Source organism: Pseudophryne corroboree, chromosome 6, assembly GCF_028390025.1.
Source record: "Pseudophryne corroboree isolate aPseCor3 chromosome 6, aPseCor3.hap2, whole genome shotgun sequence".
Classification (NCBI taxonomy): Eukaryota; Metazoa; Chordata; class Amphibia; order Anura; family Myobatrachidae; genus Pseudophryne; species Pseudophryne corroboree.
The window spans coordinates 254,731,880-254,749,469 of NC_086449.1; the positions used below are offsets into that span (position 1 = coordinate 254,731,880).

At 45.0% G+C, this 17,590-nt stretch overlaps 1 protein-coding gene across 3 annotated transcripts in view; it reads right to left on the reverse strand.

Moving 5' to 3' along the window:
• Positions 1 to 1,109: 1,109 nt before the first annotated feature.
• LOC134935167 (cocaine- and amphetamine-regulated transcript protein-like) overlaps positions 1,110 to 17,590 on the reverse strand; it is a 90,507-nt gene continuing 74,026 nt past the window's right edge. For 2 of the 3 annotated variants that reach the window (XM_063930401.1, XM_063930399.1), the window contains exons 3-4: positions 2,262 to 2,339; positions 1,110 to 1,598 (exon numbers count right to left, since the gene is read on the reverse strand). In XM_063930401.1, the coding sequence (XP_063786471.1) occupies positions 1,491 to 1,598; positions 2,262 to 2,339 (186 nt within the window). In that variant the 3' untranslated portion in view covers positions 1,110 to 1,490. Of the gene's footprint in view, positions 1,599 to 2,261; positions 2,340 to 2,561; positions 2,896 to 17,590 lie in introns of those variants that run through there. The other variant, XM_063930400.1, reaches the window with a different exon arrangement.

Below are 17,590 nucleotides of genomic sequence, written 5' to 3' on the forward strand. Positions count from 1 at the left end.
TGTTGGGTACACATTTTAGGAAACATCAGGAAGATGCCTGTTTTCCAACATAGGGACATCCCAAAATGTTCTTCTTCCTACAGCTTCGGTATATAGTAGGTGGTGTAGCAAACTTCTGCAACAATAAATGCCGTGACCTCCATATGTGGGAGAAGAGGTGTCACACAGACGTCCTCTTATTCTCAGGTTGCTATATGCACTAAAATGTTATATATATATATATATATATATATATATATTATTCTTTCAATCTCCAAGGCCACCCTTTTGCTGTAGGCTACAAATTCCACTGAGCAGGATTATATTACCTCTCTAAAAAAAATATATATATATATATATATATATATATACACACACACACACACACACACACACACACACACACACACACACATATAATGATATGTAAGGAAATAGTATCTTACAAAACGAACATTTCCAAATTGATGTGTACTTGTGTATTAAAGAAGCATTAAAACATGACACAATTAGCCTCACATTTAACAGGCGTTTTGATGTTATAAAAAATACAATATCTAAGACATAAAGTGACTGAAGATCACGGACATAAATCCAGATTATGTGAACATTTTCCAACATAAATAAATTGTATTCTCAGTAAATAAAATAGTATTAATTAGTCACAAACTCCTATATTTGGGATATACATTGATCCCCTTAGGTTTCTGCATAGATTTGTCCTGGCCTGGATTTCCCTTAGAGCTAATGTAAAAAAAAACACTGGTCTACACTATAAACTTTGTTTATTATGGATTAAAATGTGATATTGTCATTGATCAGCTACACATGTTACAAAGATGCAGAGCTAATTGTTATAATACGGTTAGCTTTGAGGTGTCTAGCTGGAACTGACAGGGTTAATCTCTGAGTTGGTGGGGAAACATGTTGTAGGAGGGTGTAGGGACCATCCATTCTCACCCCAGCCAGTAATTGTCCAGTTCGCATTAGATTACTCTTTTAACTCTTTCATTGCCCTTTCCATCAGCTTTCAGAGCACATTGCACTCAGCTACACACTTAGAAGTATAACAATAATAACCCATATTTATTCTAATGCATTACAAGACTCTCTAAGAAAATGAAAGCAAATAGTTTTAAAGTATATTTTATTTGTAATGTTTACGAATGGGCATATATTAGTAGGTCAACATAAGAAGTGAATTGTAATATATCAAATAAACCACCAAGTAACTTCCACAGCCTAGAACGGACATAAATAATAACAAACATAAATGACACATATATCAATATATCAGACTAATGGCAAAAATAGTTAAATGTTATCAACTTAGCTTCTTTGGATTCTCTTGTAATGCTTAGGAAAAGCAGATCTCTGATGTACGTATGTGAGCTTGCTTTTACATTGAGAAGGAATGTTTTATATAGGCAAGCAATGAAGATACTGATCTGTTGACCAAAGGTTACTATGTGGTCTAGAAATTGAGGGACTGCAAATGATGCTTGTTCTCTTCATATGCACTTCAACAGGAAAGAGTTGCAGGATGAGCCCCGGGAGCAGTCACACAGCTTGCCAATTCTGGGACCTTGCTTCACTGCACATCTCTGTCCTATGTCACACTGAGAGAGGGATAAAGATACAACATAAAGGCTTCTTAATTATGCTCACAACAGCGATCGCCAAATGTAACCCCATAGATCATGCAAATGTTTTATGCCTACACGCCTTCAGCTATAGCATGTCAGCACCAGCAATGGTAAATGTATAAGCTCTACTCATTTCTGCATCCCTTCCACAAACGCTTAGTTTTCCGAAATCTTATCCTCAAAACCATTATTATATAAAGCACATTTTGACTATGATTTAAATGAGAGACTAAATGATGTGCATATTTAGTTAAAAATGAGTTAACAGATGTATTAAACAATACAGTATTACAATGGCTATAATATAGATTTATAGGTAGACAACTTGTGGCAATGCTGTGAAACTGGACATACAGTACTAACAATGCTCAGGCTTTAACTTGTAGGTCGGCAACAATTGGAGAATCATGGCTGATTAAGCCTGGCGGACTTTGGCAAAAAGTATTTCTTACAACAAACTTCATTATGTACTAGCGTTATACATGTGTTACATTGCAATGTCATTTTTACATGAAATACTAATGCAACAAGTATAACTACATTTATATCAGGTTAAACATAATGTACAGATCACAGCCACCATCAACCAACATTCCTAATTAATTAAATAAATGAATAAATGTTTATGGTTCTCACCAGTGGAATCTGGGCTCTCTTCTCATAGGCGGGGTACCTGTCCTGAAATTTTCCCAGGAGTTCCTCCATTGCCTCCACCTGACGGAACATATAGTACAAAGCAACTATAAGCCTAATTAAATATTTATTAAAACTAAATCGCATTAGGGGCCAAATGATTTCCACTACAGTATGTTAATTATAATAGTTTTCTTCTATAGGAAAAAAATGAAAATAGATTAAGCCTTTCAAGTAAACAGACTATGTGGAGATTATCAATATGGTTACTCAAAAATATCAACAATTTAAAAAAAGACAGACCAATTCCTTCTCAGAGGATGAAGGGGTTTTCTTGACATCGAAATCTTCTGAAGACATTTCCCTGGATGACTGTCCATGACAGAGGCAGGAGATGAGGACACTTGCGCAGAAGAGGCTTAGGAGGAATGAGCTGCTGTTCATGGTGCTAAAAGTCCTGGCAAGAAGCTCTGTCTCTGCTCTTCCTGGAGCTGCTGGGTGATGACTCTAGAGCCCAGGACATGTTGCTTTTAAACTCCCTGCCCCTCCCGCTCTGTGATCTCAGAACAATAGTGTGATTCGTTGTTTAACCACTGCTACAGTACATCCCAGCCCTCCAATGGGGCTCCCAGCAAGCGAGCCATATATATTCCTATGCCTGTACACTAGAGATGCACACACAGCTCCCACACAGCATGATGAGTTATCACAGTCATTCAGTCACAGTAACACATTACAAGTCAATAGCACTCAGGGAATCTTCTACAGAGCTCTCACCATGCAACCTGCTGCAACAGAGACTCTGTATAAAGAGTGCTGTGGGATGTAGCTGACCTTATAAGACACAACCAGCCCCATAAGCAAAAGAAAACATATTATATGGCATACAAATATTATTACATAGCTGCTTGTGGTTAACAAGCAAAACACCGACTTCATTATGCTGCACTGATCCTTCTGCATCTGTATGTATATGTTATAGTTAGCTAGGGGCTTTCCACTTGTTCTTACAATTCCCATCATAACCTACAGTATGTAGCAGAGATAATCAACTCATTGCTCCTGCCTGTGGGTTAATAATAATAATAATTAATAAAAAGATCATTTATATTCCTGATGATAAATAAAAATTCAATAAAAGTTTTCAAGTTATTATTGTTGGGCTCATACTGTCACTGCCAATGACAGCAGCCAGAGGTGTTATGGTCGCCGCCCCCAACGTCACCCGGATTATTCCACCGAGCGCGTGCCATCTCACAGCGGCACCATCTGACAAATAAATACTGTAAAATAAAGCTTGGAGCTCATCTACGCATGGCAGGATGTTGGCAGAGATCTGGAGGATTATCTGTGCTTCTGTCACTTGTATGGCCAGGGGGAGAAATCACAGCATTTTATGTTATCTCTCATTTTACAGCCAAGGCATAAACAAAACACATATATGAAGGGATTAGTTCTATTGATCCTTACTGTAACACAATATAATGCTATTACCAGGGGTGTAGCCAGTATTTTGTGGGCCTCATAGCAACATTTTGAAGGGACCCCCGTCCCAATGCTTCTAGAGAGACACTTCTCTGCAGCAGTTGTTAATGTTATGCTCTATAATAGTGCTCTAGTTTTATTTTCTAAACCATAGTAGAGCCTTATTTAATGTTATGCCCCATAGTAGTGTCCAAGTTTCTTTTATGAATCGCAGTAGTGCTTAGGTTCACCCTATGTTACATTTCAGAGCTGCCAGTACACATTATGCCGCACAGTACCCCCAATTCACATTATGATATACTGTATAGTGCTCCCTGTTCATATTGTGCCACATTACAATGTGCATATTACATAACATTAAAATGCCCTCCAATTCATTTTATACAGCACTACAATGAGCAGGTCCAGGGGCATACCTAGATATATTGCAGGCCCCAAGGAAAAAGTTTGAAAGGACCCCTACGTACCACCCAATGGAGAAAAATGTATATAACACATGTAACTGTGACATGGAAGGTGGTCCCTCTCAGCTCTCGGCCCCATAGCAGTTGCACTGCCTGCACCTATGGTAGCTACGACCTTGGGTATTACTGTATATTTAGCTAGACATATTATTATTATTTTTTTTTAAAGTTACTTTGTAAGTATTTATAGCTATGGTTAATTTTGTGTAGTCAGTGGCATATCTATAATGGGTGCAGGGTGTACAATGCACACCGCATATCCATGACTGCCTTACTTTACTCTCTGGAGTCCTGCGGCAAAAACATTCTTTCACACAGAGAAAGGACCCGGGTGAACCCGGCTTGTCCCAGCAAATTCCTGGGTCAAATTCCCTGTCTGAAAGGGGTTTAAAAATTCTATGTAACAGTGGTTTCCAAACTTTTTCAGTTCCTGGCACCCTTATTTTGTCTGAATATTTTTACGGCACCCCTAGGCCAAGGGGTAGATTCCCAGGGGTCTCTGTACTAAGACTTGGAGAGAGATAAAGACGTCAGGGACTGATCGGGATGGAAAACCAGCCTGAAAAATTTATGGAGCAGCCCTAATGGGGGTGCGGTCTGATGAGGGTGGGGTCTGTTGAGAGGGGCGGGATCCATCCCCAGTGCCTGATTGTACGTAATTGTTTCTTTTGCTGCAGACCAGGGGTGGATTGGGAAATTACAGTGGCCCTGTAAAATTTTGTAGAAGTTGCCCGATATGGGCAGCACAAGAGATATTACATACCGTGTAGCCATGGCAACAGCCCTGGATGGCAGAGTTGCTGCACTGCACAGATGGAATAAGATAATAAATAGGGACAATGCAGTGATATGAGTGCAATGGGCTGTCTTTCTTGTGTGGGGTGGGGCCACATGACAGCACACAAACAAGGCCCCATAGAAATGTCGGCCTGTCATGAATCTTCCTGGTAAGCCTTATGGCCAATCTGCCCCTGGTGGACGGAGCTAAAGTACCAACCAACCAGCTCCTACTTGTAATTTTTCAAACACAGCCTGTGACATGGCAGTAAGGATCGGATTGGCTGGTACTTTATCTCCGACCACTTTATCTCTAGGCAAAGTACGTTAACACCCCCAGTACCAGTAGTAGGCCTACGGGTTGAATTAATGAAACTAGGACCCCTTGCCCAGATGAAAGGGAGATGATGGAGGTACCAGAGGGGTCTGGGCCCATGCTAGAACTGCGTGGTTGTCTAGGCTGTGAGTTGGCTGGCAGACAGGAACACTCAGTTACACATTGTGACAGTCACAGTGTGACTAAACATAGGTTTAGTTCTTGCAGGGGGCCTGGGTCCACACCAAAACAGCATGGTCATTATGATTCATTATAAACCCATCGTCTGCGGGCCCCTTCATTGCGGCGGGTCCTGCTGCTATGCATCGTAGCTAGTTCTGCCCCATCCTGACTACAAAGGTTCTGGAGGAAGCAGCACACAGAAGTAGAGGGGTGGGGGGAGAATGGAATGGTAGGCGGGGCCGGAGCTGCCCTCTCTGTGTAAATGGCCACACACTATAGCTACTGTATGTCTAAAGCACTCTGCGGCCAGCTAAATAACTTGCTGTCCAGCACAAATCAATTTGGGAGTCATTACTGCACTAGGGGGTTGATGTCTTAAGCAGTAAAAAGAGTAGAGTAGTGGATCAGTGGAGAAGTTGCCTATACAACCAATCAGCTTTGAGGAGACATTTATCAACTACACGCTTTAAAATTATAGGTAGATGCTGATTGGTGGGCAACTTCTTCACTGTTCCACTTTGCCACTCTTTTTATTGCTTGATTCATCAACCCCTCCACAACTAGGCTGAGGTTCCCCTGTAAGTGCCCTGAGGCACCTCGTGGTGCTGCGGCACTCAGTTTGGGAATCATTGATTTATAACATAGATTTCCTTGTCTCTAACCCTCTACTGTGCAGGAGTTTACTGTGGAAGGTTACTGTGGAATAGGTCCTTCACACTAAGGATGTCACCACCACTGGGAAAAGTAAATTGCACCCCCTACTTCTGCCCACCAGACTACCCCCATTCATCGGTTAGTTAAACCAGCACTGCAGGATTCCTCTGATGGAAGTCAGTAGAGGTCTCTAGCAGGGTGGAAATGATTATTTTACATTGCACTGAAACTCAAGCTGTTCTGCTGCTAGATGTACATTTATTGTAAGACCCACTAGACCTATGTGTAGGATTACGGTGTTCACTGGGCAGTATTGGAATTCCAATTAATTCATGCTAATTTTATTTATTGTTATGCTTTGACTCTTTTACATTGGGAATTTAAAACTTAGAGTATATACTAAATGCATGAAATCAGTAATGAAATAGAGTTGCTGTTGTCTTGATTTATACTATAGGCATAGTCGTGTTATTTGTAGCGGAAGCCAAAGGAATGGATAATCAATGTTCTGTAGAAAGATCAGTGTTCTAAATCACAACTCCTTTTGCTATGTGATTTCGTAGAGTTCATTTTGAGCCACCTGCCAATGCGTAGTTTATTCATTAGCTATCCTGTGAGTGGTGACACTGGCTTTCTGTGAGTATTTATATATTGATTGTCCTTCAAATGAAGAGCTCTCTCTGGTCCTGTGTCTACCAGTTGAGATGGCTTGACTGCTCAGCACTGGGGTCATACATGCTGCTTCTCAGCATGATTTAAGGGGAAGATCTACTGCTACTGCAAAGCAGCAGGGATTACCCAAATCCCTTGTACATGTTAGGAAGTTGGGGCCAGTTTTAGGCAAATAGGGCTCTGTGTAGAAATCATTATGGAGCCCCAAACAAGAGTAGTGCTACACAGAACAAGGGGTTCACTACAATTTCACTTGAATTATTAAAAGCCATATTTCCCAGCCTATATCCCACTGACATTGCACAAACCACATACTCCCACCATTGCCCCCTTATTTTTAATATATATATTTCCTTTAACAATAATACCATAAAATGTCCCCATTTTGGCATGTGGCCTATCAACAGAAATCCTGACTGGCTTCTAGAATGTCAGTTTAAAAATAAATGCACTGAAAAAGAGACAAATCTAAGGCTACTTTCTCCTCTGCCCCCACCACACCAATGCACTCAGAGTATCATAAATAATAATGTTACAATCCTGTTTTTACTTTTGATGTAATATTACATTCTTTTACTATGTTATAATTTTATTGGAAATTGTAGGAAAAGTTAAACAAAACCACTATACCTGTAAATTTCCCTTAGTGCTACCCAAAGCTTACATTGCTGTAAGTTCACTGAAGCCTATTGCATATGCCAGGGGAGAAAATAATTGGGGAAAAATAAGATGTTTAGGAGTCTCTTTAGCTTGGAGACCCAGACAATTGCCAGTTCGTTCCTCATCAGTGGCGGACCTACTGTACATTTTTGGACTTCGCAACCAGCAACAATAGGGCAACATTCAACAAGGTCCAAAGGGCCTTACTGCCCTTACAAGAACCTCAAGGCCCAAATGATGGAGAATGAGGTGGTGAGGTGTCCTCAAAAATGGGCCATCAAGTAAGCCCCTTCCCACCAGCAATGAGATCTGGGTAACTGCTGTTATCTTCTTCAGTAGGGTTGTTCCATGGCAGATCACCACAATTTCTCATAAGTCCTAGAGGATGCTGGGGTCCACTTCATGACCATGGGGTATAGACGGTTCCGCAGGAGCCATGGGCACTCTTAAGACTTTTCAATGGGTGTGAACTGGCTCCTCCCTCTATGCCACTCCTCCAGACCTCAGTTTTAGAAATGTGCCCAGGCAGACTGGATGCACTCTATGGAGCTCTACTGAGTTTCTCTGAAAAGACATGGTAGGTTTTTTATTTTCAGGGAGAACTGCTGGAAACAGACTACCTGCTTCGTGGGACTGAGGGGGCAGAAGTAGGAACCAACTTCCTGAAGAGTTTCATGGCTCTGCTTCTGGCTGACAGGACACCATTAGCTCCTGAAGGGAACTGAACGCTAGCCGTGCCAAGATGCTTACTCCCAACAGCACGCCGTCACCCCCCTCACAGAGCCAGAAGTCAGAAGACAGGTGAGTAGAAGAAGACAGATCTTCTATCAAGAAAAGTGACGGCTGAGGTACAGCGTGGCTGGCGGGAGCGCAGCGCGCCATTGCTGCCCACACACACAGGCACTGCAGGGTGCAGGGCGCGGGGGGGGGGCGCACTGCGCAGCAAAAACACCTCTATAAACTGGCAAAAAGGGGGCATAAGATGCCCAGGCACAGCCCTACCCCTGCCAGTATAAATATTATAGTAATAGTTTCTGAGGTAAAAAGGGCGGAGCTTCTTCCTCAGGCAGCCAGCACACTGCTCAGTGCCATGTTCTCTCTCCTCAGGCTGCAGAGACATCGCTGGTCCTCCTTCACTTCTGACTAAAAGTATTCAGGGTGCAAAACAGGGGGGGCACAAGCGAATTTGGTGCTTTACAAGTGTGTTTTACTGTGTAAAAAGTGCTGCATGTCAGTGGGCATTCTGTGTTCACAGGCATTAGATACTGGCGCTGGGGTTGTGAACTGGCTGCTCCTAAACTGTGTCCCTCTGACAGATTTTACTGTGGGTCTGTCCCCTATAAGTCCCAGTGTGTCTGTGTGTGTGTGTTGTACACGTGTGTAAGACATGTCAGAGGCAGGGAGTTGCTCCCCGGAGGAAACCATTTTAGGGACACAGAAGTGTAATGTGGTGGTGCTGCCGGCACACCAAGAGCCTGCATGGGTGAAAGAAATACGTGATAATATGCATCATATCAATAGGAGATTAGATAAATCTGAATCCTATGCTGAGTGCTGGAGAAAATCTGTGGAGGATGTGATTTTTCAGGGCTCTGTTCTTCCATCCGCAGGCGACCCCTCTGGGTCACATAAGAGACCATTTGCGAATATTGTGAATACGGATACCGATACGGACACTGATTCTTGTGTCGACGATAGTGACTCCAGAGAAATAGATCATAAAGTGGCAAAAAATATACAATATATGATTGTGGCTATAAGGGAAGTTCTGGAAGTCACGGAAGCCACCCTTGTACCTCAGGAGAAGGCTTATTTCTATAAAGAAAAGAAATCTAAGGTCACTTTCCCTCCTTCCCACGAGCTTAATACACTCTTTGAAGGGATCCGGGGTAACCACGGATGCAAATCTCCGAGGCTGGGGAGCTGTCACTCAGGGAGAAAGCTTCCAGGGAAAATGGTCAAGTCAGGAAGTCTGCCTTCACATAAACGTGTTGGAATTGAGAGCCATTTACAACGGCCTTCAACAAGCGGTACATCTTCTTCAAGATCATCCCGTGCAGATCCAGTCGGACAATGTAACAGCAGTCGTGTACAAAAACAGGTAGGGCGGAATGAAAAGCAGAGCGGCAATGGCAGAGGTGACGAAGATCCTCATCTGGGCAGAAAAACATGTAAAGGCTCTGTCGGCAATTTTCATTCCGGGAGTAGACAACTGGGAAGCAGACTTCCTCAGCAGACACGATCTCCATCCAGGAGAGTGGGGCCTCCACCAAGAAGTCTTCGCAGAGGTGACAAGTCCTCAAGTAGACATGATGGCATCTCGTCTCAACAAGAAGAAATATTGTTCCAGGTCGAGAGACCCTCAAGCAATAGCAGTGGATGCGTTGGTGGCCCAGTGGGTGTTCAGGTCGGTGTATGTATTCCCTCCGCTGATCCCAAAAGTGCTCAGGATCATAAGAAGAACAAGAGTTTGAGCAATCTTCATTGCCCGAGACTGGCCAAGGAGGGCTTGGTACCCAGATCTTCAGGAGTTGCTCATAGAAGATCCTCGGCCTCTTCCTCTTCGCGAGGACCTGCTGCAGCAGGGGCCGTGCGTGTATCAAGACTTACCGTGGCTACGTTTGACAGCATGGCTGTTGAGCGCCGGATCCTAGCCCGAAAGGCTGTTCTCAAGGAAGTCATCCTCACCCTTATTCAGGCCAGGAAAGGAGTAACGTCAAAACATTACCACCGTATTTGGAGAAAATATGTGTCTTGGTGTGAATCCAAGAAGGCTCCTACGGAAGAGTTTCGGTTGGGACATTTTCTCAATTTTCTGCAGGCTGGTGTGGAGGCGGGCCTACAATTGGGATCAATCAAGGTCCAGATTTCGGCCTTGTCAGTGTTTTTCCAAAAACAATTGGCCTCTCTTCCAGAGGTTCAGACATTCATGAAAGGGGTTCTGCACATCCAGCCTCCATTTGTGCCTCCAGTGGCACCATGGGACCTTAATGTGGTGTTACAGTTTCTTCAATCAGATTGGTTTGAGCCTCTACAAGAGATAGAGTTGAAGTTTCTCACTTGGAAAGTGGTGATGCTTTTGGCATTGGCATCGGCGCGGTGGGTGTCTGAATTGGGGGCCTTGTCTCACAAGAGCCCTTACCTGATCTTCCATGAAGATAGGGCAGAGTTGAGGACTCGTCAACATTTTCTTCCGAAGGTGGTTTCATCTTTCCATATAAACCAACCTATTGTGGTGCCAGAAGTTACTGACACGTTCACTGAGTCAAAGTCTCTAGATGTGGTTAGGGCTTTGAAGATTTATGTTGCTAGAACAGCTCGAATATGGAAAACAGAGTCCTGTATGCTCCCAACAAGATTGGGTGTCCTGCTTCCAAGCAGACTATTGCGCGTTGGATCAGAAGTACGATTCAGCACGCTCATACTACGGCTGGATTGCCGTTACCGACGTCAGTGAAGGCCCATTCCACTAGGAAGGTGGGCTCATCCTAAGCGGCTGTCCGGGGGGTCTCGGCATTGCAACTTTGCCGAGCAGCTACTTGGTCAAGGTCAAACACATTTGCTAAATTCTACAAGTTTGACACCTTGGCCGATGAAGACCTCAAGTTCGGTCAATCGGTGCTGCAGGTTCATCCGCACTCTCCCACCCGTACTGGAGCTTTGGTATAAACCCCATGGTCATGAAGTGGACCCCAGCATCCTCTAGGACGTATGAGAAAACAGAATTTTGATACCTCCCGGTAAATCCTTTTCACCTAGTCCGTAGAGCAGGCATGTCCAAACTGCAGCCCTCCAGCTGTTGTGAAACTACACATCCCAGCATGCCCTGACACAGCTTTAGCATTCTCTGACAGCAAAACTGTGTCAGGGAATGCTGGGATATGTAGTTTCACAACACCTGGAGGGCCGCAGTTTGGACATGCCTGCCGTAGAGGATGCTGGGTGCCCGTCCCAGTGCGTACTTTACCTGCAGTTTTGTTATTAAAGTTACACAAGTTGTGTTATATTAGTTTCAGCATGTGGATTCGGCAGTGATGAGGCCGTTACATTGTGGTGCACCTCCTCCCCGTCTGCGGCCATCCTCATCATTCAGCAGCACTGAAGTCTGGTGGGGGGAGGAGCTGAGAGTAGAGAGGAGAGCGGCTCCTCCTCCACTCCACCCAGGCACTTCAATAACTTGCAGGGAGGTGACGCTCGAGAGGAGAGTTGCCCCTCCTTTCGCTCTGGCCGGGATTTACAGACTGGGAGCTGTGGCGACGGCACTGTCTGTTGCCGGCATACAATGAATCAGTGTGACTCATTGTTATGCCGGCGGTTATGGGCCTCTTCACTCCGGCTGGCTGTGGGCCTATTTTCAATGGGGGTCCTGGAGCTGCAGCTCCATCCGCCCATTGGCTGGTGTGTCAGGCAGTGCAAACTCCATGCCCCTTGCTCTCCCACCTATTCCTCCTGCCCATAGATACTGGCCTGGATGCCTGTCCCTCTGCATTGCTAGCCTGTGACCCCCCCTCTTTTCTATCCAGGTAGTTTCCAGTGCTTACTCTGCTACTCAACAGTGCACAAATACTCCAGCAATTGTCACAGATTTATTTGGTGTGCTAATACAGTCTCGGGGTCTTTCCATTCTTGAAGCAGTCTCTCATTTATGTCACACTGGTGCCATCTAGTGACTGGTTGTAATGACTTCACTCTACACGGCACGTCTGCCTTCGTATGATGCCCAGGTAGCAACGTTTTATTCTGGGGGAATGTGCTAACGTTGGCCCTGACTGCATGTTGCTCTAATCATGTAACACACATAGGTGTTTCCTTGGTGGTACCAAATTGCCTCATGGTGAGGGGAAAGAAAGGCTCACAAAGAGTGGGAAGTTCCTCGCAAAAGGGGAACTCTGCACACCTGGTGGGAACCCCATCCTCATCTGATATGAGACAGTTCCTACTCCCTCAGGGTTCTGCCCCCACGATGATACTGCTACACCCTCTTCCCCACGCCTTTCGCCTGTCTCGGATTTACCCGCTTGAGTCGGAGATCAGGTGGTAGACTCAAACATGACACCAGAGATAGCAGGTGTTTCACAGATCCTACACCTACTTCGTTCCATGCCGACAAAGCAAGATTTTGACCGTCTGGCGAGTAGACTCAGAGAAACAGTTAGTCCGGAGATTGCCGCTGTTCACTCTGAGGTATTTCACATTGGATCTCGACTCACTTCATTAGAAGGCTTCTCTTCTGGTTCAGCAGGCGTATGACCTCCAACAACTGCAGGGGCACCTTGACGACTAGAATAATTGCGGAAAGCGTAACAATCTACGGATTAGAGGAGTCTTGGAAGACATCCCACCCCAGGGACTTAACGATTTTCTTACAAGGGCCTTCAATGAGCTCCTGGGTCAGGACCCTTCTTCTGCAATCAAGTTTGACAGAGCTCAATGGGCCTTAAGGCCCAGGGGGGCTTCTTCTGACCTTACACTATTTCTCACACAAAAAGGATATTCTCCGCAAGGTTCGCAGTCTGGATGTCATAGAGATTGACGATCAACGCATCTAGATTTTCCAAGATCTCTCCTGGTTGACTCTTCAAAAGTGCAGGGCTCTGCAACCGCTTACCTCAGAACTCCACAAGACGGGAATTAAGTACAAATGGGGTTTTCCATTTAGTTTGCAAGTCTCGGATAATGGGAAGTTCTTCACACTTAAAGACTTGGCTGATCTGCCCACCTTCTGCCGAGCGCTTGGTATTCTGGAAGTCACCCTCCCGGATTGGCAGGAGCCCCTGGTTCGCTCTATCCCACCGGAACTTTCTCACCCCGACAATGACTGGCACCTTGTCCAGCGCAATCCAAAACCACCTAGGGAACAACGAATCCCTTCCATGCCGCCATCAAAGTGATGGTCTCCTAATGGATTACGAGATTTATTAAAGATGTCTTTGTTGTCCTGAGCTAACTATCATTGGACCGACATTGTTTCTTGCCGTGGTGTGCCTCGCTCTTTGGAGGCATATCCATGACAACTGGACTACTTTGGTTGGATGTTTCTTCGGACTATTTGGAGACGAAGAGTATTGATATCACTGCTTGTTCTTGTGTCCCCTTACTGTTACATGATTCAGCAGTTACTTCATTTCATGTTAAGTTATGCTAATTCAGATATTAGGGTTGGTGTCACCACCGACCCCCAGTTACCCCCTCACTGCTTTAGTTTTCTTGGTCTCCAACATGTCTCAAACATCCGAGCTCCTGAGTGGCGGTAATGTGCTGTACTTGTATTTTGCAGGTTGTTTCATACTTTGCTGAATATGCTAGATTTTTTTTAATGTTCTTATAAAATGTCCTCTCTGTTTCTGTTTTTTTTCCATTTCTTCTCTCTTCTTTTTCCCCTTCTTTGTGTGGTTCCTTGCTTTAGCGGAGTTGATGCCCTCCTCGAAGGCCTCCATATTGCTCCCTACAGAATAGACAATGGCAGTTGACTTCAGGGCTACGGCCATAAAATTTGTTTCCCTCAATGCAAAGGGCTTGAATGTCCCTGAGAAATGTTCTGGAGTGCTCAGAGACCTTTTTGCCTTCAGGGCTGATGTGGCGTTCCTCCAGGAGATGCACTTTAAATCCGGAGCTGCCCCTGCCCTTAAGGACCGCAACTACCCGTTCTCTTTTTACAATGATAATAGCAAATGCAAATCTCTGGGAGTTGCTATCCTATTACCCAAACGATTGCCATTTCAAGATATGACATCAATCGCCTAGGAAGAGGGCAGAACACTCCTAGTTAAATGTAAACTGTTTGATCAGATGTATACTTTTATAAATGTGTATGTTCCCAACCAATCACAACCTCAATTTCTGTTGAAAGTATTGAATCGGATTGCCCCACTGGTTGAGGGCATCCAGATTTTAGGTGGTGACCTAAACCGGTCTCTTCAGCCGGAGGTGGGTATCTCTGCTACACTGGCCAGGCCTTCATTAGCTTTGCATCGCAAAGTCCGCCGCACACTTCATGTACACCAGTTGGTCGACACGTGGTGACTCCAACATACAGGGGATAGGGACTATACGTTTTATTCTCGGCCACATGATATTTACTCCAGGCTAGATTATTTTTTACTACCCCATCGGTTTTTGCATTTAATCCGGGACACTGACATTGGGCTGATCGCCTGGTTTGACCACGCTCCCATTTCCCTGACTCTGGAGACGTCCTAACCATTTTAAACAATGTACTTGGTAATTGAATTAATTAATTTTAATGGACTCACGGTTCAAACCTCAATTGTCTGAGGCCATAGAGGACTATTTTGAACTCAATAAGGGGACGGACGTCTACGGAGTCACGGTGTTGGAGGCTCCAAGTGTGTCATGCGCGGGAAATTATTCAGTTAGGTTCCCTGAGGAAAAAGGAAAAATTGGGGAACAAAACTGCCCTGCTTCAGTGGCTGAAAGACCTGGAGACTGCGCATAAGATAAGGCTGTTCCCCCAAGTCCTAACCAAGTTGAACGAGATGAGGTTAGCCCTTATCGCTTTGCTTTTTGAAGATAACAAGAAGGATTATAGTCTATGCAGAAACCGATTCTTCCAATGGGGTAACAAACAGAGGAAGCTATTGGCTAGAGTGCTGCGTTCACAAAGAGCTACCCTATACATTCAAACGATAGCGGACGCGGAAGGGACTCGCCATACCCTTTCTAGAGATATAGCAGACACATTTCACTCTTACTACACTAAGCTATTAAATCTACAGCACACCAGGTCTCTCGAGACCCTACTGGCCACCAGAGACCTGGTGGATAAAATAGGATTTTAATTACCTACCAGTAAATCCTTTTCTCGTAGTCCGTAGAGGATACTGGGGTCCACATTAGTACCATGGGGTATAGACGGGGCCACTAGGAGCCAAGGGCACTTTAAGAAATCAATAGTGTGGGCTGGCTCCTCCCACTATGCCCCTCCTACCAGACTCAGTCTAGAAACTGTGCCCGAGGAGACGGACATACTTTGAGAGAAGGATTTAACTGAACAGTAGTGAGATTCGAATCAGCACACACAAACAAGAGGAAAGCCATGCTAACCAAACTTGAACAGGAACAGCAACGGCTGAACCAAAAACATTACTTAACCAAGTAACAGTGCAGAAAAATGAAGCACCAGGCAGGCGGGATCCGGTCTGAAGATCGACAGTGTCTAGGTAGACAATGTTTAGGTCAACCACTATAGGTCGACAGTCACTAGGTCGACATGGATGGAAGGTCGACAGGGTTTCTAGGTCGACATGTGCTAGGTCGACAGGTCTAAAGGTCGACATGAGTTTTTCACATTTTTTTTTTTTTTTTTTTTTCATACTTAACGATCCACGTGGACTACGATTGGAACGGTAAAGTGTGCCGAGCGAAGTGGTAGCGGAGCAAAGGCACCATGCCCGAAGCATGGCGAGCGAGGCGAGCCATGCGAGGGGATGCGGTGCACTAATTTGGGATCCCGGTCACTCTACGAAGAAAACGACACACAAAAAAAAAAATCCTCATGTCGACCTTTAGACCTGTCGACCTAGCGCATGTCGACCTAGAAACCCTGTCGACCTTCCATCCATGTCGACCTAGTGACTGTCGACCTATAGTGGTCGACCTAAACATTGTCGACCTAGACACTGTCGATAAAACGAACCACACCCCAGGCGGGCGCCCAGTATCCTCTACGGACTACGGGAAAAGGATTTACTGGTAGGTAATGAAAATCCTATTTTCTCTTTTACGTCCTAGAGGATGCTGGGGTCCACATTAGTACCATGGGGATGTACTAAAGCTCCCAAACCGGGTGGGAGAGTGCTGAGGTTCCTGCAGAACTGATTGACCAAACTGAAGGTCCACAGAGGCCAAAGTATCGAACTTGTAGAACTTAGCAAACGTGTTCGATCCTGATCAAGTAGCTGCACGGCAGAGCTGTAAAGCCAAGACACCCCGAGAAGCCGCCCTGGAAGAACCCACTGACCTAGTAGAGTGGGCCTGTACTTTAGGAACCGGCAATCCTGCCGATGAATAAGCCTGCTGGATAGTAAGCCTGATCCAGTGAGCGACTGCTTTGAAGCAGGACACCCAATTTTCTTGGGATCATAGCGAACAAACAGCGAGTCAGATTTTCTGTGACGAGCTGTCCTCTTCACGTAGATCCTCAAAGCCCACACAACATCCAGGGACTTTGAGGTAGCAGAGGTGTCAGTAAGCACCGGAACCACAATAGGTTGGTTGATATGAAACGCAGACACCACCTTAGGAAGAAATTGCTGACGAGTTCTGAGTACAGCTCTATCCTCGTGAAAAATCAAATAGGGGCTTTTGTGAGACAACGCCCCCAGTTCGGACACACGCCTTGCGGCAGCCAAGGCCAACAGTGTAACAGTCTTCCACGTAAGAAACTTAACGCCAACCTCCTTTAAAGGTTCAAACCAGTCTAACTGCAGAAACTGCAACACCATGTTCAGATCCTAAGGTGCCATGGGAGGCAAGAAGGGCAGTTGGATGTGCAGAACACCCTTCAAGAATGTCTAAAACTCAGGGAGGGAAGCCAATTGTTTCTGGAAGAAAATGGATAAGGCCGAAATCTGGACTTTCAAGGAGCCCAAATGAAGGCCCACATCCACACCTGACTGTAGAAAAAGGAGAAAACGTCCCAGTTGAAATTCCACTGCAGGAAATTTCCTGTTTTCACACCACGAGACATATTTTTCCAAATACGGTGGTAATGTTTAGACGTTACCCCTTTCCTAGCTTGGATCAGGGTTGGAATAGACTTGTCCGGAATGCCTTTCCGGGCTATAATCTGATGTTCAACTTCCATGCCATCAAACGTAGCCACGATAAATCTTGATAGATGAATGGCCCCTGTTGCAGAAGATCCTCTCGCAGAGGTAGAGGCCATGGGTCCTCCAGGAGCAACTCCAGTAGATATGCATACCAGGCCCTTCTTGGCCAATCTGGAGCAATGAGAAGTGCTTGAACTTTTACCTTTTTATTCTCTTGAGAATTCTTGGGATTAGTGGAAGAGGTGGGAACACGTAAACCATCTGGTAAACCCATGGAGTCACCAGAGCGTCCACCGCCACTGCTTGTGGGTCCCTCGACCTTGAACAATA